The sequence below is a fragment of the Protopterus annectens genome, chromosome 4.part0 (genome assembly GCF_019279795.1).
Source record: "Protopterus annectens isolate FY-2018-M chromosome 4.part0, PAN1.0, whole genome shotgun sequence".
Lineage (NCBI taxonomy): Eukaryota > Metazoa > Chordata > Ceratodontiformes > Protopteridae > Protopterus > Protopterus annectens.
Window position 1 is genome coordinate 1462071630 of NC_056733.1, and position 25378 is coordinate 1462097007.

General features: G+C 41.6%; 1 protein-coding gene across 6 annotated transcripts in view; it reads left to right on the forward strand.

Annotated features, from left to right (window-relative positions):
* Positions 1-25378, forward strand: part of NSD1 (nuclear receptor binding SET domain protein 1) — a 1335896-nt gene that overhangs the window by 753657 nt on the left and 556861 nt on the right. For all 6 annotated transcript variants that reach the window (XM_044069301.1, XM_044069302.1, XM_044069304.1 and 3 more), the window contains 2 exons: positions 12503-12682; positions 13545-13701. In XM_044069301.1, the coding sequence (XP_043925236.1) occupies positions 12503-12682; positions 13545-13701 (337 nt within the window). The remainder of the gene's footprint in view (positions 1-12502; positions 12683-13544; positions 13702-25378) is intronic.

Sequence of the window (25378 nt, forward strand, 5' to 3'; positions counted from 1 at the left end):
CCCCTTTTGGGATGTACCTTACCAGACACCTGCAGCAACTGGTAAGACCCCAAAAGTACCTCACCAAGAGGATCAAAGGGCTCAAACAGATGCCATATGCTGCCTGGTTAAAGAAACTCCAGCTCTACTCAGTGACATACCACCTGCTCATAGGCGATCTGTGCCTGACGTATAAAGCCATGTCCAACCCGGAATTAATGGACATGCTGCACCTCAGAAAATCCAAATCCCATCGAGCTACACACTCGAGAGACTTGAACCTCAGCACTGAAATAAATAGGACATGCTGGAGGGACAGATTCATAAACCAGAGGCTCCCTTCACTCTGGAATAAAATCCCAATCCAGGTTAGGCAGAGTCCCTCATTGACTCTCTTCAAGAGGAATCTTGATGAGTGGATGGGAGACCGTAGGTTTACCCCGGGTATCACTTCTGTGTCACTGTTAGACAGAGGCACAGTATACTAACCTCGAAAAAGGGCATAGCAAAATTAATTTAAAATGGGTGGCGAAAGCCAAACACACTCTGGCTAGGCTTATAAATGCCCTAGGGCAGATAGCCTAGTATGAACCTATGAACCTATAAATACAGTTTGCTCTCATCAGAGCTAGTTTCAGCACTAGGCAGCTGCGTAGGGCCCATGTTGACTGGGAGGGTTCCAAGTTGGCTTAGGGGTTGATAAAAGAAAAAACTTTGTTCCATACATGAAATACACTGGAAGATATCCTTAAACACAGCAGGTTATTAGGACTTCACAAGAGATTTTCTGCAAGAACACAGGAGGGCTTTAGGACCTCACAGGAGACGCACTGCAAGAACAGCAAACCTCAGTGTTAGGATGTTGTATTAACATAAAACAATGGAGATTTGAACAACATCATGGAGTCCTCAGAACAGAAGACATTTACACACAGCCAGGTATTTGGATGTGGTGTCTGCCGGAGATTTCAACAAACAGCGTGGAGTCTAAAAAATAAAAGAGATTTGAAGAAACAGCAGCCAGCGATTTGTAGCATCTGCTGGACTGGAACATCCAGAAGTAAGTGCAGATTTGTATAAATGGCAGAGGTGTGTGCGTGTGTGTGGTGCACGTGTGCATGTGTGGGCATGCGTGTGTGGCAGGTTGGTTAATTAACTTGCTCAGTCTCAAACCCTGTACCTTGATAACAGGAGACAAGAACCTGACTCTTCTATACCAGCTACCAGACTGAGTTTCAGTGCATTTTCCAAGGAATTGTAAGTTTCAAGTGAAGAGACATTTACTGTTGCTCATGCTAAGTCCATCTTCAGTGTGCACCTGTTTTGTTTATCAAATCGCCAGTGTTTGTGCTATACAGTTTGAAAGACATGCTAGTGCAGTAGCACAATAGGTACCATACTTGCCTTTGGTACAGAAGACTGAGTTTTAGTCTCACACCATATAGATGGATTGCTGATAATGTAATGTACTTTAATGGGGTTGCTGCATTCCTGAGTGTGTCCTCCTTTGGATGATATGATGAGTAACTAGGAAACCTGCTGGTGGTTTTCCAGCCATTCCTTATTGTAATATTACAGGCTTACCATTTTTTAAATGTAATTTAGGCAATCTATTCTTCAGGGCAGCACACACTGAATTTGTAGCTGAAACTCTGAAATTTAAAGTTGTTTGCCAGCAGTAACCTCTTCATTAGTTCCAAATCTCTCTAATGTGGAATTATTCAGATGACTTTTGCTTCTGCAGTGATTGTGCATAGTGACTGATACTGGATTGTAATGACAGAAGTTTGAGTGGCCTTTTATGGTTGAAATGTACTGAAATGGGTAGTTTTGTCATTATTTGTTCATGCTTTTGTCTCATTGCTTACTAGAAAAATGTTCAAAATTACAGATGTCAAACCTAAGAAAAAGCGGCAAAAGACACTATGTTCCTTTACCCTCTCCATCCAGAGAGGAGGGAGTAGATGAATGTCTCTTGAGGTCTGCTCAAGGACATTATGGCCCTGAAACCACCTTCTTTGTCTGCTCTCACACACCCCCTCCTACCCCTCAGAAAATTTGTGTTGATTCATCTTCCTGTGAAGAAATGATGAAGACTGCATCTTTCCTGACTGCCCAGTGGAGGGGAGTTATTTATTTTGGGGAGACTGTTTTAAACATTATGAAAAAATTGTGGATATTCCTGCCCCTTCACCTGTCCCACCAGTCCTGGAGGCCTTTTTGGATGCTTTCTGGTCTAACTCTGTAGCACTTGATTCACAGTGCCCTGTTCCCAAAAGGCAAGACACATTCTACAAAGTTCCAGATGAAGTTAAATTCATGGCAGGACCCTGTGGCAGACCCATGTGTGTTATTGTCCTTGGACAAGCCTTGCTGCCAAACACCAATGCCCTCCCTTCAGATAAGGACAGTAGGGACATAAGGTGGGGAAAGAGGGTCTGTGCTTCCTCTTCTCTGGCTTTCAGGACCGTTCACTACCAGAACTAGATAACCTAATATTTGTTGCCCATCCTGAACACATTAAACAAGGTAGTAGTGGATTCACAGGGCTCAGAGTCCAAAACAATTCTGTCTTTGGTTAATCAGGCTACTCACGTGGCCAGACACAGTATAAAATGTAGTTATGATGCTGTTGAGGCCTCCAGAGCAGTTGCTACTGTCATTCAGAGGAAAGCTTGTTTGTACAGCCAACCAGTGCCAGAGGATTTCACAGCCATACTCATTGATTCACGTTTAGACTAGAATCTTTTGTTTGGCCTATAGGCAGCCAGCTTATTGTAAAGCCCTACAGGAAAAAGGCAAATCTGTGAAAGACTGCAGACAGATTCTGCCTACCTCTGTACCCAGGTACCAGAGGAACTACCCTGCCCAATCCACTTTTGTTAGGAGGTAATCCAGACCACTTTAGAAACACAGGAAGGTGAACAGGAAGACATTTCCAGAGAAACCTCAGCGGGTGACCTCCCTTCTTAGAGAAGTCACTGTGACTGTCTTTCAGTTACCTACTCCCTTTTGGCTAAGGCAGTATTGTCCCCGTTGCTAGATGAAACAGAAGGGAAACCAATCTCCACAATCTACCACACAAGGTGGAGCTCATCACACAGCAGAACAGATCACTGCATCATCTGAACCTGTCATCCCTAAATCTAAGCTTATGGATGATAGTTCTCTGATCTCTTTGAGGCACCAGTTGTCATGGGTTGTACTGCAGATTCTCTGGGAAGTACTGGGACCCACCACCCAAAAATCCTACATAGCCAAATGGAAGAGATTGTCCCTCTGGTGTCAAAAAAACAATCGGGAACCCAAACAATCAGAGGTTCCTCATCTTAGATTACTTGTATGAATTCATGAGTAACAGGTCTGTCTTACTTCTCCACTAAAGTCTACCTGTTGGCTATCTCTACCTGTCTACCCCTCCATCCACCTTTTATGTCCAGGCCTGAGGTGAAACAGTTCCTAAAAGGGGTACTGCACCTAAGACCATCAAGGAAGCCCATGCCCCCTCCTTGGAACCTCAGCTTCATACTTGAAAAGCTTACTCCGACACCATTTTAACAAGCAGTTTCTTTCAGCAAATCTCAAATTCTGCATCTGGAAAACTATTGTGCTATTAGCCCTTCCTTCTGCAAGGGGAGTCTTTTCAGGCACTCATGGCCATTTCACCTTTTCTTGTTTTTCACAAGGGCAGGGTATCCCTGAGGGTTTTACCCCTTCTTCATGTCTAAGATGGTGAATGAGATGTCCTTCAGTCAGGCCATCAACCTGCTTAATTTCTTTCCCAACCCACAGAACAGGGGAGAAAGACTGCTGCACTCCTTAGCTGTACATGAACGGCTGAGATTTTATTTGGATAAAACTAAATCTGTTCATAAGTCAGACCAACTGTTTCTGTTTCATTGACTCAAAATTGCACCAACCAGTATTTAAAACCATTGCAAGCTGGATCTCCATGTCAGTATCCTTTTGTGTCTCACATGATGGCAAATTCCTGCCTACCTGCCGTCAAGCTTACTCTACCAGAGTTAATGCCAAGACAATCCAGGAAGCTGCCACTTGGTCTCCTGTTGATGCTTTCACAGAGCATTACTGAATTGAAGCCTTTTCAAGATCCAGAGCTACCTTCACTTGGTTAGTTCTCAGTGGACTCCTGGACAGTTCTTCTCTCCATTAACTGTCCTCCCTTCTGTTCCCTTGAGTTGTGGGAATCGCCGATCTTTTTGGAGTGCTATAACAGTGATTTCAGTCAGGGCGTAGTACGGTTGTATAAGAACTTAGCATAACAGTAGATGTCCTACTGATCACTGTTGCAGTATTCCTTCCCATCCCCCTCCTCCCTTTGGATACCATGTCTTTCCCTCTTACTTCTCTGTCTGCAGGTCTGTAGGACCAAGTGGTCTCCTCTCACTCCCGGTTTGGGCCCTCCTAGATGACCTAGAGGTCTTCAGGCTACTGGCTTGAAGCTAGGCTGAGGATAAACTTGCATGTTCACCTATGTACCCCTGGACTTGTGGGCTGTGCTCATATGTCGAACATACAGTCCAGGGAAGGTTAAGCTTTGGTACTCTGGCCTGACATCAGCAGTGAAAACCCATCTGTTTGAAATGCTGCAACAGTGATCAGTAAGACATTTACTGATATAAGTTCTTACACAGCTGTACTTTTTCTGTGGTAAATAGCTACAGTGATATTAAAAAAGGTCCAACTTCCTGTCATAGGTCAGCCGATACCAAAGCAGTAATGATGAGTTGCTTGCTTGCTTAGACTGCATGATAGCCTCTTGAGCAAATCACAGTTGCCATGTTTGGGATGCCTCTTGAGCAATTCACAGTTGCCAAGTTAGAGATGTCAACCTGCAAGCCAAGAAGCCATTCATCAGATGTGCTTGAAGTAGAAGAGATTTACCATGTGGTGATTATAAAGATAGCTCAGCCCTGTCTTGTGTGGATATTTGATGTCATAGGACTGCTCATTCCTTAAGTGCAGCTTGTAAAGCAGACAATGTTTGTCTTTCCTGAGCCTGTCTGTGGTATGGAACTATTGACAAGTCTTCAAAAAATGCAGACTGTTCAAAGTCCATTTTGTGAAATCTGAATGTTTAAAAAACTGACTCCTCGAACAGAGTGAAAATAAAAAACACAGTATTGGAAAAGGACTTCCAAGATGGTTGCACATTGAGTAACAGCTTAATTCTAGCTCTCCCAGTGTGATAACGGAAACTTAGCAAAGAAAGCCAGTGTACTTGAATTTCTGAGTAAATTTCAGTAACTGAGTAATAAGTGCACCTCCTGGATGCCAGGAAAGTAGAAGTACAGAGGGCCTAAAAGAAAGTCGACTACAAATGGTGATGAAAAAACAGTGACTGGGAAATGTACTGTGGCTGTTCAACAAAAAGTGCAAGCTCCAGACACGTCTTCCAGTAACCTTGAGGAAAGTGTAAAACACAGACCTGACTAAAATAAATGAAACGCTGATTAAGTATATCAACTCAAACAGTAAAAGGCTGGAAAAAATGGAAGAAGCTTTAAAGCGATAATCAGATGAGATGATAAAACCACAAAACTCAGAGGTCGAAATTAAGAAAAGGCTGGCTAAATAGTGCACAAGAAGAGATGTTTCAAAAAATAGAGTTAGAGAACAGAGCACATAGAAAAACACCTGAGATTTTCTGCTGTTCCTGAAAAGCTGGAAGTAACAGACTGTCTTCGTTCCATGAAAGCACAAATAAACTGAACTGGTTTTCCACAAAGATAATTGTTAACTGAAAGGGCACATTGTGTCTATGCTCCAATCCTGGCAATGAAAACACAACCTAGGCCTTTAATAGTAACAATGCAATCTTACTAATAGAAGGAGTTAATTCTGACAAAACTGTGGCAGAAGGACAAAGTACTAAAAGTGGTAGACAGAGTGTTTGTGGAGAAGGACTACTCATACACCAGGCAGATGAGGACTAAATTTATTCCATTATATAGGGAATGTCGAGAAGCAAACTTGAGATTCAAGTGGCTGTACCCAGCTATCTTTAAAATATTTTTCCCTGGAGGAACAAAAACATTTTTTGATGAAGTACATGCAAAGGAATAAATACACAAGTTTGTCCAACAAAAATTAAGCTGTGAAACAGGAGTTTCTGCTGCTTTCTTGTTCTTCTGGTAATAGACCACAGAAGACTGTGAAAGTGAAACCTTTCCCAGGTTTCAACAGAAAATTCTTGAGAGGGGGAAAGAAGCACAGGAATTGACTAGAATTGAGAGTGCATTGGAGATGACGCAGGGTTTGGGAGATGGAGATGAACAGGAATAGGACAACAAAATTTGGAAATATTGGACTTTCTTGGACTTCAGCTTTGTAGGGGACTTTGAAGCATATGCCCTACTTCATGTCATCAACATTTGCAGACTAGAATCAGTAACTTGGAAACTGACAAATGTGGGATTACAGAGTGATGATAGTGAAGCAAACATGACAGAACAAGAAAATCTGGAAATACTGGACTTGTTTGGACTATGTTAAACTTGTGTAGGAGACTCTAAAGCATATAACCTACTTCATGTCATTAATGTCTGGAAAAATACTCAGAAGAGGGGAAGGAGGGGAGAATTAACTTTGAGAAAAAAAATCTTAACAGTTTTAAGTGGTGCATGATTTTTCTCTGCATGTTATAAAGTATATTTTTTCAGTTATTTTTAAGTGCAGTGGGGATACTAATATAAATAGGTGCTTCTCTTTATTCTTTGTTTCTTTCTCCCCTCTCTCTCTTCTTCATTTTTAAGAAATGTAGGTACTGCAATATAACAAAAAAGAGGATCTGGTTAAAAGAGAAGAAAAAGTGTGCTTTTTCTTGCATAGGGGAATGACTGGGTTAAGGCTATTAGCTTTATAGAGTGACAAGTTTTAAGAGAAAGCAAGTAAATGAAAAAGAGTTTTGAATATTATAAGGTCTTTTTTTCTAGAAAACAGTCATGTATCTGGTTCTCATGTCAGTAGCAGACAATCTGATAGAGAAATGGATTGGAGAAAATGTTTTCTGAAAGCATTCATGTTTTCCCAGCTAGGAGAGGTATAAAGATAAGGCAAAACTAGACAGCACTTCATGGAATCACAGGCTCTACCATGCGTCTTAGCATGGATAATCTGTCTTTCCATTTAGCATGAGTCTGTGTTTGGCTGTCAGTTTGGAACTCTTGCTCCTATTAATGAGTAAAGCTTCAATATTTGAATGTAAATAGTTTTGTGTGTTAAGTTAGTAGGTTTTAGGAGGATATTGTAGGTGTGTGTATATTTTTGAGGATTTTCAATAAAACAAAAAGTTCTGCCAGATGTGACATAGGCTCGATTGGAGATGACAAGAAACAGTTGTATCAAAAGATTAACCTGCCAAACATTGCATGCTTGTAACACAAAAGCTGGAACTTCACATTTAACAAAAAGCTGTTCTGCATAAAAGGTGGGAATAATAATCCCGCAAGAATATGATTATTTCTGTAATGTCTTTAAACTTTAATGGTCTCACAGGTAAATACAAAAAAGAAAGAGTAGTGAACTATATTAAAAAAATGTAGAGTGCAAATAGCTATGTTACAGGGGACACACTTGGAAAGAAATGAACATTGAATTTGATAAAGAAAGGTTTTCAGGATGGTTATTCAGCGGAATACCTGCAGCGAAGGAAAGGAGGAGAACTTCTATTCGTATCGGAGCTCCTCTTGCAGTTAATCTAAGAGGGGAAAAAAAGACAATGATGATAGATTTGTAGTGCTAAGGGGCTACTGACGAGAGCATGATGACACTGGCATGTATTTAAATTCTACCAAAAACTTCTATAATGGAGCTAAAGAAAATTCTGGGAGAAATAATCCACTTTCTGCAACTAAAATAATGGAGGGTAATGAAGTATAAATGAAACACTGGAGCCTTCTCACGTATCTATTGAAAAGAGGAATTTAAGGAATAGATAGTAGAAATTATTCAAGAGCTAATAGGGAAGATGGAAACTTCTGAAAATATAGCTAGGGAATGGGATAAAATTAAAGTAAAATTTTAAAAATATAGGGTGAAAAGAAAAGAAATGAAGATATTATTAAGTAACAAGAATTTAGAGGGATTAACAAATATATTAAAGTATTGCAAAATAAGGGAAATCTCAGAGAACAAGAAGAGGAGCAGCTACAGAATTATAAAAAGAAAATAGGGGATTACCTCTGTAATATGCATGAGTTTAGAAAGACTGCTATTAGGCAACTGTTTTTTGATAATAACTGTAGAGCACCAAAACTTTAAGCACGACGACTCGGGCAATAGAAATTAGAAAAGGCTGTCACCAAGCTTAGGGAGCCTATAACAAGGAGTCTTGTAGAAGTACTAGAAATATTTCAGAAATTCTATGAAAGTCTGTATAAATCAGAGAAATGTGGAAATCAGGAAAAGGTACAAATGGAAATGTTTATGGAATAATTAAATATGCCAAAGCTAGGGGGGAGAGGAGGCTCAGTTACCATGAGTTAGGTTAGGAGGAGATGAGATAAAGTGTTGATGTATAACCAATCTACGGGAAAGTCCCCAGACGTAGATGGTATTCTGTGAAAGTTAGGGAAAAAAACTAAAAAAATCTGGAAGGTTTTGTTTAATACTATTTTAAGAGGAGAAGAAATACCAACATCTTGGAAGAAAGCGGTAGTAGCTGTAATTCCTAAAGAGGGTAAATATCCATCAGATCCTGCTTCATACAGGCCCATTTCAATACTAAGTCTTGATTATAAAGTATTTGTCTATAATGGCTAAAAGTATGGCAAAAGTGATGCTAAAATTGATAGATATGGATCAGTGTGGTTTTGTGAAGGGGAGGCAATCATTTGACATTAACAGAACAGTGATGATCCAGAGGGAAGCAGAATGTAAGGAAATACCACTGTTGCTGGTGGATCTTGATGCAGAGAAAGCATTTGGCAGAGTAAACTGGGATTTTATGAGCAGACCAGCAGAAGCATTTGCATTCCCTGATAAAATGCAAGGTTGATTAAGAGGATATATGAAGGATTGGAGGCGAAAATTAGGTGTCCTACTTCCCCTTTGTTGTTTGCATTATTTGCATTATATTTAGAACCATTGGCAAAGAAAATAAGGGACTCAGAAATTCACAAATGTAATTGGTGTGGTAGTCTAGAAGAGCTGGCTCAATTTGCAGATGACATTATTTTTTATACCTGACAAAACCAGAAAGGGGCATTGCAATGCTGTGGAACATCTTGAGATTGTTTCAAACCTTTTCGGGATCTAAAATTAATGAAGCTAAAACAAAAGCAATAGTGTTAAGTTATGAAGCCACATAATAATTGGTTAAGCAATATCTATATTTATGGGAACATGATAAAATTAGGTATTTAAGGATTAAGAATGATACTGGTGTGGCAGCTAAGGATATGTGGGAAGAGACTAAACAAAATATAGTAGAAAAACTGAGAAAATGGAAGCTCTGTTGTATGGGTACTGATAGTAATATACAAGCAGTTAAAATGTTTTTAGGCCCTTTAGTCTTGTACTCTGGTCAGGCATATTTTTATCAACCAGAGAAGTTGTAGATAGCAATCTGTAAAGAGCTGAAGGATTTTTATCTGGAAGTGGTAGATGGCAAGAGTCAAGTGGGATAAGCTAATATTTTTGCAGTAGAACAGGGAGGAATGAGATTACCCCAGTTGAAGGGGTGTTTCAGAGAACACAGTTAAGGCTCCTGAACTGTAGTTCGAAGTGGAAAGAGATGATGAAACGGGGAAGCTCGAGTAACAAATAGAGACTGGTATTTTGGATACAGACCTTTAAGGAGAACAATAGTCAGAGTATTATATTCATAAAGTAGCAGAAGGTCTTCTAAGAACTAAACCAACATGGGAATGGAGAAAGGAGATTCTGCTGATAGGGATGACTGCAGTTACAGATGCAGACAATAGGCAAGGAGATGGGAATATAATGGAGAAAACTGGCAAAAGAACCAAGGTATTTGGAGCAAATAACTAAAGAGGAAAAGGTAGATTGCCTTCATATCAAGGCTTTATATTGGAGTATAGGCACAAAGAAAGACATAAGGGAGTCCTAAACGAAAGACCAGCACTGGTAGAGTTTTTAGTTGAGTCTAGAGCAGAAGTTGCTGTTAAGAAAGGAATAATTAGTAGAGCATATAAAATATTGCATGATAACCATAAGAATCTGAGGAGGTTAGGGGAGGATTGGGAAGAGATTAGATAGGAATTCGCAAAGAACAATGGGTGGGTGGGTGGGATATGTGTACGTCTCCCACGTATGCAACAAAGTCTGGAAGATTTAGGATCTTTGCCTGGAAGTGTTTGCATAGGTATTTTTTTTACCCCAAGCAGACCAAAGAATTTTTTTTTCAGGCATACAGCAAATGTTGGAGGGTGTGATGGGGAAGAAGAGGTAACTGGGAACATTTTCTGGGAGTGTAAAGAATTGGCAGACTTTAAAGATTCCCTGCAGACTGCTCAGTCAGAGATGCTGGGTAAGCAAATTGGAGTAACTAGGGAAATTATTTTTTTGAGCTATGATACAGAATTTGAATTGCTTAGATATAGTAAGGCCTTGCTGAGTATCATTATGATGGCTGCCGAAAAAAAGAACTACTATAAAATGTAAATCAAAGTCTAAACCAACTTTACTAGCGAAGTAACTTAGTAGTGAAGATAGAGAGGTAAAACAACTGGAACAGGGAACTTTAGAAAAGGGTTGGAGCAAATTACTTAGGAAAAAATGTGAAATGTGGGATCAATACATACTAAGGAGGAGCAAGGTTTAAAAGAAGACGGGATTTGAATGAGCTATGTAATGTTTGGCTAACCCTGACAAGGTTTGTTAAGTGATGTATAATGTTTGCAGCTACATTTGTGTTGGTCTGGTTTGGAATGTATAATGTTTTCAACCGAGATTGTGTCACTGTGGTTTATTTTCATTTATATAAATGTAACATGACCTATGTCATACATGATAATTTAGTAAAGATGTTTCTTGTAAAAAAAAAAAAAAAAAAAAAAAAAAAAAAAACATAGTACTGGAAAAACAAAGGGAAAACTACCCTAGCTCCAGTATTTAGCGATCTCTGAGAAGTACTGGTCTTATGTGCATTATTTCCTATATACTTTCTGTTCATTAACTTTGATTCCAACAAAATTCATTCAAAAAGAATGCACTTTGACCGTATTATGTTTCCATTTGTAGGCTAGTAGTGCAGGCAAGATGTTTACCAAACTTTTTTGTGGTATTCTTCATTGAAGGCCTTCTGGAGAAGATCTGTCTATCATGGCTGGAATTTAAATTTTGTTCATTGGAATCTTTCCCTTTGAGTAGATAAATCTCTGTCTTGTTTACTTTTGTAGACACCTCAACTCAAAGGATATTGAAATGTAGGCCTTTATGGTTATGATTAGCTGCTCCTGATCGTTCAGCCAGTCTTTCTGCACAGACCATAGTTTTTCTCACAAAGGGTGGTGCCCAAGTTTTTCCTTAATCAGGACACCATTTTAGCAGTTTATCTTCTGGAAAATTCAGAAAAGGGAAACCCTGTTTTAAATGCATTAATTGCATTTTGCACATTTCAGCTCTGCTATTTCCTTTATTGGGAGAAGACAGGCAGCCATACTACAGGCTCTCGGTTGGAAAATCAACTTGTTGCAGCTCAAGTTAGTGACAATCAAAACATTGAAACAGGAAGGTCACAAGCATTTGTAGTCAGCATTTCAGTAGGTCAGGACTACCTCTGTCACAAGTTTGACTAAATTGTGGAGTCTGAGAAGAGGAGGAAGGTGATTTTTTTTGCTTTTGTTTTCCACTTTCTCCTTGTTCTCCGTGTTTATGCAGCTTTGGAGTAGGTACATTGAAAGGTAAATGATGGGGGCTTATCCCACATGGGAAAATGTTGAGGGGGTGGGATTGTCAACTGCAGAAAAAAAAATGTTTTGTCTTGGTGTCACTATTAAGACATTTCAAATTAGATTAATTTTGTTAATGACATTTGATAATCAAAATCAACCTCTGTATGGTTAACAAGAGCTGTACAGAAGAGGGCACTTGATTTGCTAAAAATGCATGTAATTCAACTAAACCAAACTCCCATGCACTCATTGGAAATATTTTTAGCTGAGGTGCACAAGAATTTTTAGGCTTTCACCAAATAATGATTTTTTTAAATGTAAAGTATTGTTTTTTTGGTTCTAGTTGTTTGAATAGTTTTTACTTTATATTTTGTTGCAACAGTGGTGCAGCTTTTTTTGCCTTCATCTTCATGCATTCTACTTGTAGTGGTGGTGGTGGGGGTTGCTTTACTGAGCTATGCAAAATGTTGGGTTGAAAAACCCTTTATACCTTATAACTTGCCATTCATTTTGTAAATACTGATGGGCTACTTTCAGTGTAATCAATAGCCCGAGTAGCTGTAAAACTTATTTTGGTCCAGTAAAAAATATTGCATCATTTTATTTTCCAGTGCATTCATTCTGTATGCTTTCTTGTCCTGCAGGTCGTTTGATGCGTTGCGTACGATGCCCTGTTGCATACCATGCCAATGATTTCTGCATGGCTGCAGGAACTGTTATACTTGCTTCAAACAGTATCATCTGCCCCAATCATTTTTCTGCAAGAAAGCGGTGCAAAAACCATGAGCATGTCAATGTCAGCTGGTGCTTTGTTTGTTCTGAAGGTAAAGTTAAATTGAAATATTATTAAACTGATTTCAGTAGAATGAAATAGATGACCATAAGATTTCATTATGGAACCCAGCCCCATGTCAAACAAGGAAAGGGTTAAAGCCTTTACTGCACCCCAGACGATACATTTTCAACTAATAACAAGGGTGTTGTAGGGACTGGATAGGGTAGGGTGGGAATGATTTGCCAACACCAACTTCCCAATTCGGGGGGGGGGCAGCCAAGGCTTGCTCTAATAGTGGCATTGAGAGCTGGGATGTATAACACTTGGTTGGGAGTTTTGCATGCACCTCGCAAAGGCAGCAGTTGCAGGGCTTGCAAGACTGCCACTGGGTAAGATGGGGGGCTAGTGCAGTCTTCCAGGTAGCAATATGATCCTGCAGTAGAGTCCTCAATCTTCTCACTGGCCCTGAATGTGGGATTGATTAAGCCCAGGAGAGAGTAAGGTAGGTCCAGTAGACTTGGAGAAAGAGAAGACGAACTAGTAGCAGCTAATGGCCAGCTATAGGGAGGAGGAGTTAAGAAGTACCCTTTAAAGAGAAACTTCATGACTGCCTTACAATGTGGACTTTGACTTCAGTCAGTAAAAGAATGCTCAAATGTAAGAGAGAGTTAAACAAGACCAGGTTGTAGACTTTAAAGCGTGGTTGGTAGTGCAAGTATTTAAAAAAAAATGTTCTTAAGTACTTTATGTCCTAACTGATAGTATTTTCCTCATTGATTATTCAGATTTTATTGGCTTCAGTGACTTGAATGAATGCTACAGATGACAATTAAAACAAAAAGGCATGTAGAGTTCTTTGAATGTACAGCTGTATACTAAGCTTTTGGACTGAAGAACCTTTTGTTTGACAGGGGGCAGCCTTCTCTGCTGTGAGTCATGTCCTGCATCATTCCATCGTGACTGCTTGAACATTGATATGCCCAAAGGAAGCTGGTTCTGCAATGACTGCAAACTGGGCAAGAAGCCACACTACAAAGAGATTGTGTGGGTGAAGGTTGGGCGTTACAGGTATGTCTGGAATGGTTACAAAAACCTTTTTTTACCCTTATTTCATAGATGAGTGTGAATTGCAGATACTAGTCTTGGATGTATTGGCAGAAGTATTCAATAAGATATTAAACAGCCAGAAGCTTCTAGAACACAGACCACTGCATTCTCATCGGTAACCTAATATTTGCATATATCCCATGGGCCTCCACTACAGGACGTTTAAGGTATTTACACAAGAAAACTCTAGCTTGGCTTGGTCTTCCTTGGCAGTTTTTACTGAATGGTTTGTTTGTGTAACTGTTGTACTGTTAGAATATTTGAGATATTTTGTAGGCACCCTCATGTTTATGGACATCCGGCTTGAGATTAAGCTCTAAGTTTCTAAAGTATAGCCATACAATCCACTTATTCTGTACTACAGAGGTCAGAGAAAGGCCAAAATATGCATGTCTACAGTTTGTGAGGTTTGGATTTCCTGGCCTGAATGTACTCAAAAACTTAGAAAGTAAAAAGTCATACCCATTCATATGATGTGTAGTTGAAACACTGGTTTGTCTTTGAGGGGTAATTTGCGTATATCCCATGGAGCTTCACCACTGCAGGAAGTTTAAGGTATTTACACAGTAAGGACACCAGCTTAGCTGGGTCTTTGCAGTTTTTACTAAATTGTGTGTGAACATTTTAACGTTTGGTTTTGTTTAAATACACCTAATGTTCATATGTTGGCATGTAATTTTGAGTGAGGCATTTACATCTCTCAGTTTGTGATTGTGTATATTTGAATACTTTTTATATTTGTCACACTGAATGCAGACACACTGAATGCAGAAAGTATCTACTTTGCTGACCTCAGGACTGGATACTTGGGCACATCAGGCACAGTTTAATGAAAGAAACTGCTCAGCAAGCAGCTGAAGTAGGGGATTCAACATCTGTGATCTTACTTCTTGCAGGGTTGAAATGTATTTACTTATGTTCTTCTTGTTTCACTGTTGCATTCATCACATTTGGGTTATCCCTGCCAGCCCAAATACCAAAGACTTAGTATCTCTGCATCAGCTGCTGTCGCTTGAGGACTGACTTCAGGTCGTCAGTAGTATAAAGTAAGGCAGACAACGCCATTACATCAGTCTTTCTTACCGTGGAGCCCAAAGCAGAAGCACGTCGCAAGTGCTGGTTGGCCAACTCCTGAAATTTTCGTTTTCGAGTTTCAGAACCGAAGTCTTCAACTAAAGCTAAGCACCCTGTTGGGGAAACTTTTTCTTGCTCTAGTCAGTAAAACTCAATAATTGTATTTCATGTGGAAAGCAAATACCTCATAAAGATTTTCATTCGTACTGTATTCCTTGCCTAGGCCCTGACCACGACTTACCTCGCTGTTGGTTTTGTGCCTTATTTAAACAACGAACTATTAGTCTGTATATTTATGCTTCTAAATATTTTGGTACTTCAGTGTTCAATTACTCAGATAGGGCTTCAGTAAGCCACCTGACTACAGGCATTCCAAAAAAACGCAAAGATAAAGACAGACAGGCCGCCTAGAACCAAAGCTGCCGACAATGCTTCTCCTAAGCTAGTCGCCAGTTCGCCGGTACTCAGTGAGGTGCTTTCGCAGCCCCTGATACCCACTACTTCAGATTCGTAGGCCTCTACTGAGACCCATTTGGAGTCCAGTATGCCGTGAGATGCTTCAACTGTGGAACCTGCGGATGTCTCTTCCTTGGATGGGTCCAGAGCCGCTGTACAGGCACCAGCTTCTGAGGGTGTATTCAGGCCTACTGACTAGCATATTAAACAGACATCATCTTCTTCAAGGCCTAAAACTCGATCCATGCCTAGAAAACCAACGCCCAGACCGCATGGTCAGGCTTCTATGCCTAAAAAACATATGATAAGAATGGCTGAAGACCTTATTACTTTAATTAGGGGAAGCCAGCCTTCCCCCTCTACGAGACCTAGGACTGAATTTGCTTATGATGCTTCTGACCAGGATTCTGAAATATCTGTCTCCTGTGATGGCCAGGATTTACCCTTATCTACCTATGAGGATTCTGATGCAGAGGACTCTATTCCCCTCTGCTTCTCCCCCAGGGGATTTTTCTTTTGGTGAAACCTTGCATACTCTTGGGGAGCATTTTCACTGAGAAAGCCAGGATTACTCTGATTCTAAAAAGAGGCTTGGAGATTTCTTACTCCTGCAGCAGCACAGACCTTTAGCTATCCCTCCTGTGCTGGACGTTATTGACAATGCCTTTTTGGAATCTAGCTTGGCTCCTGACACTCTACCTCCTGCTCCCAGAAAGCCTGATAGATATTACAGGGTTCCTGAATGATCGTGTTTCACGGTTGCAGTCATTACATTTGGGTTTATCTGCTTACAGTAGCCCTCAGTCAGCCTGATTAACAAAGTCTTGGGTCCTGCATCAGTTGCTGTCCCTTCTTCCATGACGTCAGGTCGTCAGGGGTATAAAGCATGCAGCTGACGCCATTACATCAGTATTTCTTGCCATGCAGTGCCCGAAACAGAAGCAGTTCGCAAGTGCCGGTCGGCAGACTCCTGAAATTTTCATTTTCAGAACCAAAGTCTTCAACTTAAAGCTAAGTACCCCATTGGGGAAACTTTTTTTTGCTCCTTACCGATGTCAGTAAAAGTTAATAACTGCATTACTTGTGGAAAGCAAATACCTCAGAAAGATTTTCATTTGTACGGTATTCCTTGCCTAGGCCCTGACCACGATGTACCTTGCTGTCGGTTTTGTGCTTTATTAAATCAGCGCACTGTCTGTCGTCAGTACATTTTTGCCTCTAAATATTTTGGTTCAGTTTAATTATCCAGAAATTATGTCTATTAACCATCCCAGTATTGGAATTTCGAAAAAATGCAAAGAAAAAGACAGACAGGCCATCGAGGTCCAAAACTGCCGACAACGCTTCTCCTATGCCAGTCACCAGTACTCAGTGAGGCGCTTTCGCAGCCCCTGATAGCCGCTACTTCTGACGTGCAGGCCTCTACTGAGACCCATTCGGAGTCCGCTATGCTGCAAGATGCTTCACATATGGAACCAGCGGATGTCTCTACCTTGGATGGGTCCAGAGCCGCTGTGTAGGCACCGGCTTTTGAGTGTGTATTCAGGCCTACAGACTTGCATATTAAACCGACTTCACCTTAACTCATTACATCCAAGTGACGCCTCCAGGTGCATCTGCAGTTAACTCCTACTGACGCCTCTAGGCATCAAATATTGCTTATTCATATTTGCATCAGTAATTCCAAACCCGTGTTATGTATAAGGTTTTAAACTATTTCATCTTAAAGCTTACACAACAACAAACTCAGCTGCATTAATATTTGACCTCTTGTCTCGTGCAGGTAAATAGATATTAACTAGTTTTTATGATATTTTTCACATTTTTCTAATTATCCCAACAACCAGGTAACACAGACAGTACTCCTTAGTCTATTAATCTAGCTGAGAGCTTTCATATGAAAGTACTGCTGACAGTATATGTGTAACTTGAGTGGTTACTGAGATATTGTAAGTTGTTCACAAAATATTACAAATGTAACAGTTAGTGGGTTTACTGTGACTTATAAAATTCAGTTTAAGACCTAGAACCTAAAGAATACTACCAATATAAAAATAGTTTGTGCTGAAGAGTTTGATATTTATACTACTTTCATAATCTTTATGGTTCCAGAGATATGAACATTTGTTTGAAATGTGAGGACATAATTTGATTCTGTGAAAAGGCTTAGGCTCCACCCATTGGAAGTTATAAGTGCAAACTTCTTGAGCTCCATTGGAGTGAATGAGTTAAGGCCTAAATCTTGATCTATGTCTAAAAAAACAGCGCCCAGGCCACATGTTCAGGCCCCTATGCCTAAAAAACAAATGATCAAAATGTCTGAAGATCTTATTACTCTAATCAGGGGTAGTCAACCCCCCCCCCCCTTCTAAGAGGCCTAGGGCTGAGTTTGACTATGAATCTTCTGATCAGGACTCTGTTTCTTCTAATTCTTCCAATGACCTGGATTTGTCCATTCCTACTTATAAGGATTCTGATGCAGAGGATTCCATTCCCTCTGCTACCCCCCCCCCCCCCAGGGATTTTTCTTTTGGGGAAACTTTACATACCTTAAGGGAGAATTTCCACTGGGAGAGTCAGGAATTTTCTGACTCTAAAAAGAGGCTTAGGGATTTCCTCCTTCTACCTCAACATAGGCCTTTGGCTATACCTCCTGTACTAGACATTGTTGATGTGTTTGCAAAATCCAGTATGGCCCCTGATTCCCTGCCTCCGGCTCCTAGTAAACCAGACCGATACTACAGGGTTCCTGAGTCCCACAAGTTCCTTTTCAAAAACCCTGTTGCAGATCCAGAAACCATTTCTCTGGGGCCGAAGGACATTAAGGCTTCTACTGCTAAAAATCCTACCCCTTCTGATAGAGTCTCCAGGGTGCTGGGGATAGATGGGGGTAAAAAGGTTTATACTTCTGCAACCTTGGCAATCAGGGCTTTAAACTGCCAATTTCTTATGTTAAAATATCAACAGCATATTATTGGACTGCTTAAATAGAAAATGATGTTGATTTCTGACTGTGTGGAAAATAAAGATGTACAGGATTTATTGCATTCTGCTGAACAAGTTGGAAAACCTACTTTGCAATGTGGTTTTGATTCTTTAGAGGCCTTTTGCAGGGCTGCTGTTACTGGGTCTGTACTTAGAAGGCATGCTCGACTTAAGGAGCAATCTCTGCCTGATCATGTTAAAGCAAAATTGTTGGATTCTCCTTTAAATCAGGACCGCCTGTTTGGCAATAAGGCTGAAGAAGTTCTAAAAAGATGGAAGATAAAGCTAAATCTGTGCAAACTGTAAAATATTTCTTACAAGTGCAACCTCCAAGATTTAGTAGGCACTGGCCTACTAAGAATTGGTCCTTTCCAGCTCCTTCCACATCCTCTCAAGCCAAACCCAGACACACCAAAAGCACCAGGTTTCAGTCCCAAGGGACTCTCAAAACTAAGCAATGGGGGGTGCCTCCACTTCCAAGTCTGGAAATAACAAGAACACCCCCCTATGGTAAACGGTCTCAATGACTTTCCTTTAAAATTACCAAGCACTTACCTTTTTAGCCACCCCTGTGGAAGGAAAGATTGCTCTTCATGCACAAAACTGTGAACTCATAACCCAGGACAAATGGGTTTTAAATGTAGTGCCCCAGGGATACAGATTTCATTTCCACACGTTGCTAACACCAAACGGGTGGCCAGACCTGCCCCCAAATCAGTGGGCAGAGGCTCAGAAACAAGTACTTTCCCTCTTAAACATGGGGGCTATTTAACCGTTACCAGAAGAGGAAAAGGGACAAGGTTTCTATTCCAGGCTTTTCCTGGTATCCAGAAAAGACAAATTATGGCGTCCAATTCTGGACCAGTCTACTCTAAACACCTTTATGGACATTCCAAAATTCAAGATGCTGACTCTTCACCAGTTACTTCCTATGCTAAGCAAAAATGCCTGGTTGGCAACTCTAGATTTAACGAAGCTTACCTGCATATCCCAATCAGGGAATGTTGCAGAAGATACCTACGCTTCAAAGCAGGCTACTTGCATTATCAGTTCTCTGCACTGCCCTTTGGCTTGTCTACTGTGCCCAGGGTATTCACAAAGTGCCTGGCTCCAGTAACTGCATTTTTCAGGCAAAGAAATATTCAAATATATCCATACCTGAACGATTGTCTAATTCAGGCAGAAAACCAGTCCATACTTCTAAATCTGGCATTTGTAAAAAAGGTTCTAACTTGTTTAGGGTACACCATAAAGGAAAAGCAATCACAACTGGTACCCTCTCAACAGATTACATTCCTGGGTGCAAGCTTGAATACAACTAATCCAGATGGCTTACCTCACGCCAGAAAAGCAAATTAATTTGGTGACTTACTTCATACAAGTGGCCACAGGAGCCCTGCTATCTGCAAGACAAATACTGCAAGCTTTGGGGTTCTTGGCCTCTTGCATTCTTTTAATTCCATATGCAAGACTGCATATAAGGAAACTTCAGTGGTACTTAAAAAGTCTATGGAGTCAACATTGTTACAGCCTGGAAACAGTGATTCCTATCATACCTTGCCTACGCCTGGAGTTCCTATGGTGGGCAGAGGCCTGCCACCAAAACAAGGGACTACCCCCTTCCGCCCAAACCCTAAGTACAGACACATCAGACTATGCATGGGGGGGCTCGCCTGGCAGGGAAATGCATTCAGGGCAAATGGAACCCAAATCAAATGCACCTACACATCAATGAAAAAGAAATGTTAGCTGTACAGAATGATCTGCCATAGTTCAAGGACTACATTCATCCAGGACAACTAATGGTAAAGACGGACAACACCACGGTTATGTGGTACATAAACAAGCAGGGGGGGTACACATTCCTACCCCCTCTGTAGACTAGCCATGGCATTGTGGAACACTGCCTTGAGCTACCAAGTGCAACTACAAGCTCAATTCCTGCCAGGAAAACTGTATACACTGGCAGATGGACTAAGCAGAAATCTCATGGACCCACACGAGTGGAAACTGGAACCACGGGTTTTCAATATGTTGACAAGCAAATGGGGGAGCCCAGACATAGATCTTTTTGCCTCCCCCCAGAACTACCAGTTGGACAAATTTTGCACAAGGACTCCTCACAAAAAAGCCTGAAAAGTGGATGCTCTGTCCTACAGTTGGAAAAACCTATCAGTCTATGCCTTTCCCCCCTCTGCCTCTGCTCTCCAAAGTTCTGCTAAAAGTCAAACAGGCCAAACCAAAAGTGATTTTGATTGCTCCAGACTGGCCTCGCCAACACTGGTACCCACTCCTGTGCAGTTTGCCACAAATATCTCCATGGCACCTGCCTTGGACACCTTCCTTGCTGTCTCAGCAGGAGAACCAAATCCTGCACCCTCAGCTCCCAACATTGAACGTTATGGAAAATATTCTGTGCCTGGAACCAATCTTTAGGGATGAGTACAGAAGCACCCAATTTACCTCAAATTTTACAATATTTAACTGAGATGCTTCACAAGGGCCTGTTTTTTTCCTCTGTTAAAATCCACGCTTCAGCTATTTCAGCTCACTGTAACACAGAACCAGCCCTCTTTTCTCATCCCCTGCTCAAGCAGTATCTCAGAGGTGCAAAGAACTTGAGACCACCCAGAAGAGCTCCTACCCCTGCCTGGGACCTTAACTTTGTTTTGGAAAAGCTCACTTTACCTCCTTTTGAGACGGCTGCTACTGCAGACTTAAAATTTCTTTCTTGGAAAACAGCATTCCTTTTAGCAATCACTTCAGCTAGAAGGATATCTGAATTACAGACCCTTATGGCAGTGGAGCCTTTCATCATCTTTCATGCGGACAGGGTATCTCTGAGGACCAATCCATCCTTCATGCCCAAGGTGTGGTTTCCAGTGTGGCTCTTAACCAATCCATTCATTTGCCAACCTTCTACCCCAATCCACAGAACAAAGGGGAATGGATTCTGCATTCCTTGCACGTGCAAAGACAACTTAGATTCTACTTGGACAGAACTAAATTTCGAAGAAAATCTGAACAATTGCTAGTGGCATTTGCTGCTGGAGCAGAGGGGAAGGCGATTTCTAAACAAGCCATTTCTAAATGGATAAGCCATTGCATTCATTTCTGCTATAAGCACCATAGAAAACTTATCCCCCAGGGGATCAGATCTCATTCCACTAGGGCTGCATCTACTTCTGCAGCCTTTCTCAGAGGTGTTCCTACCAGGGATATTCTAGAAGCTGCTACCTGGAATTCAATGCATACTTTCACTAAGCATGATCATTTACCAATTTTCTTTAAATCCAGAGCTGGCTTTGCCACTGCTGTCTTGCAGGGCCTTATAGCTGGTCCTAATGCTGTATAAATCCATCCTCCCAACCATAGCTTTGGGAATCTACCCAAATGTAATGACTGCAACAGTGAAACACGAAGAACATAATACAGTTGTGTACACTTACCATAAATGTAGATGTTCGAGTGTATTCACTGTTGCAGTCCTGGTTACCCTCCCTCCAGCCCCGTTTTTCTCTTACTATAACTCTGTTTTCTTTTACTATGCTTAAAAGCCTTTTTGGTGTATTTGCTTTTGGTTGGAGGTATATTTTTGTGTTTTTAATTTTATTTGCTCCCCATTGGGGGGGCACCTGACATCTGGAGCAAAAAAAACTGATGTAATGGCGTCAGCTGTATGTTTTATACCCCTGACGTCATGGAAGAAGGGACAGCAACTGACGCAGGACGAAGACTTTGTTAATCAGGCTGACTGAGGGCAACCTTCCTGCAGATTACCCAAATGTAATGACTGTAACTGTGAATACACTTGAACATCTACATTTACGGTATGTGTACACAACTGTACTTTCTCACAAGTTCCTTTTTAAAAATCCTGCTGTGGATCCTGAGACCATTTCACAGGGACCCAAGGGCATTAAGGCTAGTACTGCCAAAAATCCTCTGATAGAGATTCCAGGGCCCTAGATCGATGGGGTAAGAAGGTTTACACCTCTGCAACCTTGGCCATCCGGGCCTTAAATTTCCAGTTTCATATGTTAAAGAATCAACAGCATATTATTGGTTTGCTTAAACAGAAAATGATGTTGATTCCTGATTGTGCTGAAAATAAGGATTTACAGGATTTAATGCATTCTGCTGAACAGGTTGGAAAACATACTTTGCAATGTGATTTTGATTCTCTAGAGGCATCTTACAGGGCTGCTGTCACCGGGTCTGTACTTGGAAGGCATGCTTGGCTTAAGGAGCAATGTTTGCCAGATCATTTTAAAACTAAATTGCTGGATGGTCCCTTAAATCAGGACCGCCTGTTTGGTGACAAAGCAGAAGTTCTTAAAAAGATGGAGGAAAAAGTTAAATCTATGCAGACTGTTAAAGATTTCCTACAAGTGCAGCCTCCTAGATTTAGTAGGCATTGGCCCTGAAAAAAATTGGTCCTTTCCTCCCTCTTCCAGGCCTTCTCAGTTCAAACCCAGAACCAGCAAAACACCCAGGCTTCAGTCCCAGAGTACGCACAGGACTAAGCAGTGGGGGGCTCCCACTTCCAAATCAGGGAGTAGTAAGGCTCCCCACTATGGTAAGTTGTCTCAATGACTTAACTTTAAAACTTCCAAGCACTCCACAACTGACTGCTCCTTTAGGAGGAAAGATTGCTCTGCAAGCAAAAAACTGGGAACTCATTACCAAGGACAAGTGGGTTTTAAACAGTTTCCCAAGGATACAGATTTCACTTCCACACGATGTCCTTCAAGGATGCATCTGCAGTCATAACATATGGGTTGTCCTGCCTCAGGCAGCCCTACGGTTGGCCGGATTCCAAAGTCTGGGTCTGGCCTCTGCTGATGTCGCACTTTCCCCGACGTCAGAGCGTCTGGGGTATAAAAGCATCAGCCGACGCCATTTTCCTCAGTCTTTCTTGCTGCGCGGTGCCCAAAGCAGAAGCAGTTCACAAGTGCCGGTCGGTCAGCTCCTGTGATTCAGCTACCGAAGACTTCGAAAAAGCTAAGTACCCCATTGGGGACTCTTTCTAGCCTCAGCCGATGTCAGATAAAGTAAATAATTGTTTAACTTGTGGGAAACAAATACCTCATAAGGATTTCCACTCTTACTGCCTCCCTTGCTTAGGCCCAGACCACGACGTCTCGGCCTGTTCAGCCTGTGCTTCCTTCAACCGACAAACTCTTAGATGTCGGTCGGAGTTTGCAGAGGAATTCTTTGGGGCTAATTTTTGCATATAAGATGCCGTCAGAGACTCCGACATCGCATTTGGTGAAAAAACGGAAGGACAAGGACCGACACTCGCGGCCCACGGTTTCGGCTGAAACCACGGTTAGGCCTACCGTGAGTGTCTCGGTTTTGGCCGAAACAGAGTCCTCGGTACTTTAACCGAATCCACTCAACCGACCACCGCGGCCCTGGAGGCCCCGGCTGAGTCGGCTACTGAGCTACCTACTGAAACCAGTGTCCAGGAAATGTCCAACACCATTTCTTTGGACAAGTGTACTCCTGCACGTGGTGCAGCCAGACCCCCTGCTTCCATGTCCATTAAGGCTTTTTCCAGGGCTAAAGCTGCTAAACTTGCTAAAGCTTTGCCTCCCAAGACTACCTCTCAGAGACCTTCTTCTAGTTCTCAGATCCTCAGCCTTGTAGAGGATCTTATCTCTTTAATTAGATGTTCTCAGCCTCACCCGGACAGGGGCTCTCAACCACCACCAGACAAAAGGCCCAGGACTGAGCCCTCTGACCAACACTCTTCAGATGAGTCTACGGATGGATCTGTGTTGTCAGATCAACAGGAGGAGGCTTATTCGGCCTACAAGGATTCTGATGCTGAAGAATCTATCCCTTCGGCCTCCCCTCCTGAAGAGTTTTCCTTTGGTGAGACACTACACTCTGAGAGAACATTTTCAATGGCAGGGTCAGGAATTTTCTGATTCTAGAAAGAGGTTAAGGACCTTTTTACATTTACCTCAGCATAGGCCCTTAGCTATACCTCCTGTTTTGAATGTTATTGATGATGTGTGCAATGATATTAGTACAGCCCCTGATTCTCTCCCTCCGGCTCCTGCCAAACCTGATAGATACTACAGGGTCCCGGATTCTCATCTACATCTGTACAAGGCCCATTCTGCAGACCCAGATACTATTTCTCAGGGCCCAAAAGGGGTTGCAGCTGCTACTGCCAAAAATCCTCTACCTTCTGAAAGGGAGTCTAGAGCTTTAGAGAGATGGGGAAAGAAGGTATATACTTCTGCAACTCTTTCCATGAGGGCATTAAATTGTCAATTTCATATGATACAGTACCAAGAGTATTTGTTAGATGAATTGCATAAGAAGCTTTCCTCTTCTGAACCCCTTGACCGTAAATCCCTTCAGGATCTGGTACATAACTCACAGCAGGTTAGTAATCATTTTTTGCAGTGTGGTTATGATGCACTGGAAGCTTCATGTAGGTCAGCTATGACTGGGGCAGTTATTCGTAGGCATGCCTGGTTGAAGGAACAATCTTTACCAGACCATGTTAAAGCTAAACTCCTGGATGCTCCAATGGAAAAACAAAAATTATTTGGTTCCTCGGCTCAGGAGGTCTTAAAGAAGTTTGAAGAAAAGGCAAAATCTGTGCAAACAGTTAAGGACTTTCTGCAAGTACAACCACCGAGATTCAGCAGAAACTGGCCTACTAAGAATTGGTCCTTTCCAGACTCGGACAGGTCCCAGAGGGGCAGGAACAGGCGTCCCAGAGGTAGAGGGCAAGCTAGAGGCTCCTACAGAGGCCGTCAGTGGCAGCCTACCAACCAGAGAGGTAGTGCAGGAACAGCAACAACAACTACTACACCTGGACAGACTCAATGACTTTCCTTTGATTCCACCGACCAGGGCTCAATTGGAAGCACCATTGGGCGGAAAGCTTTCTTTATTCTCAAAAAACTGGCATTACATTACAAGGGACACATGGACACTGTAAATAATAGACAAAGAATACAGGTTCCACTTCCACACTTTGCCAAGAAGAAACGGAATGCCAAACCTGCCACCAAATCAGAGGGCAGAGGCTTTAAAGCAGATCAACAACTTAATACAAATGAAAGCCATAGAAAAGGTACCTCTTTCAGAACAAGGC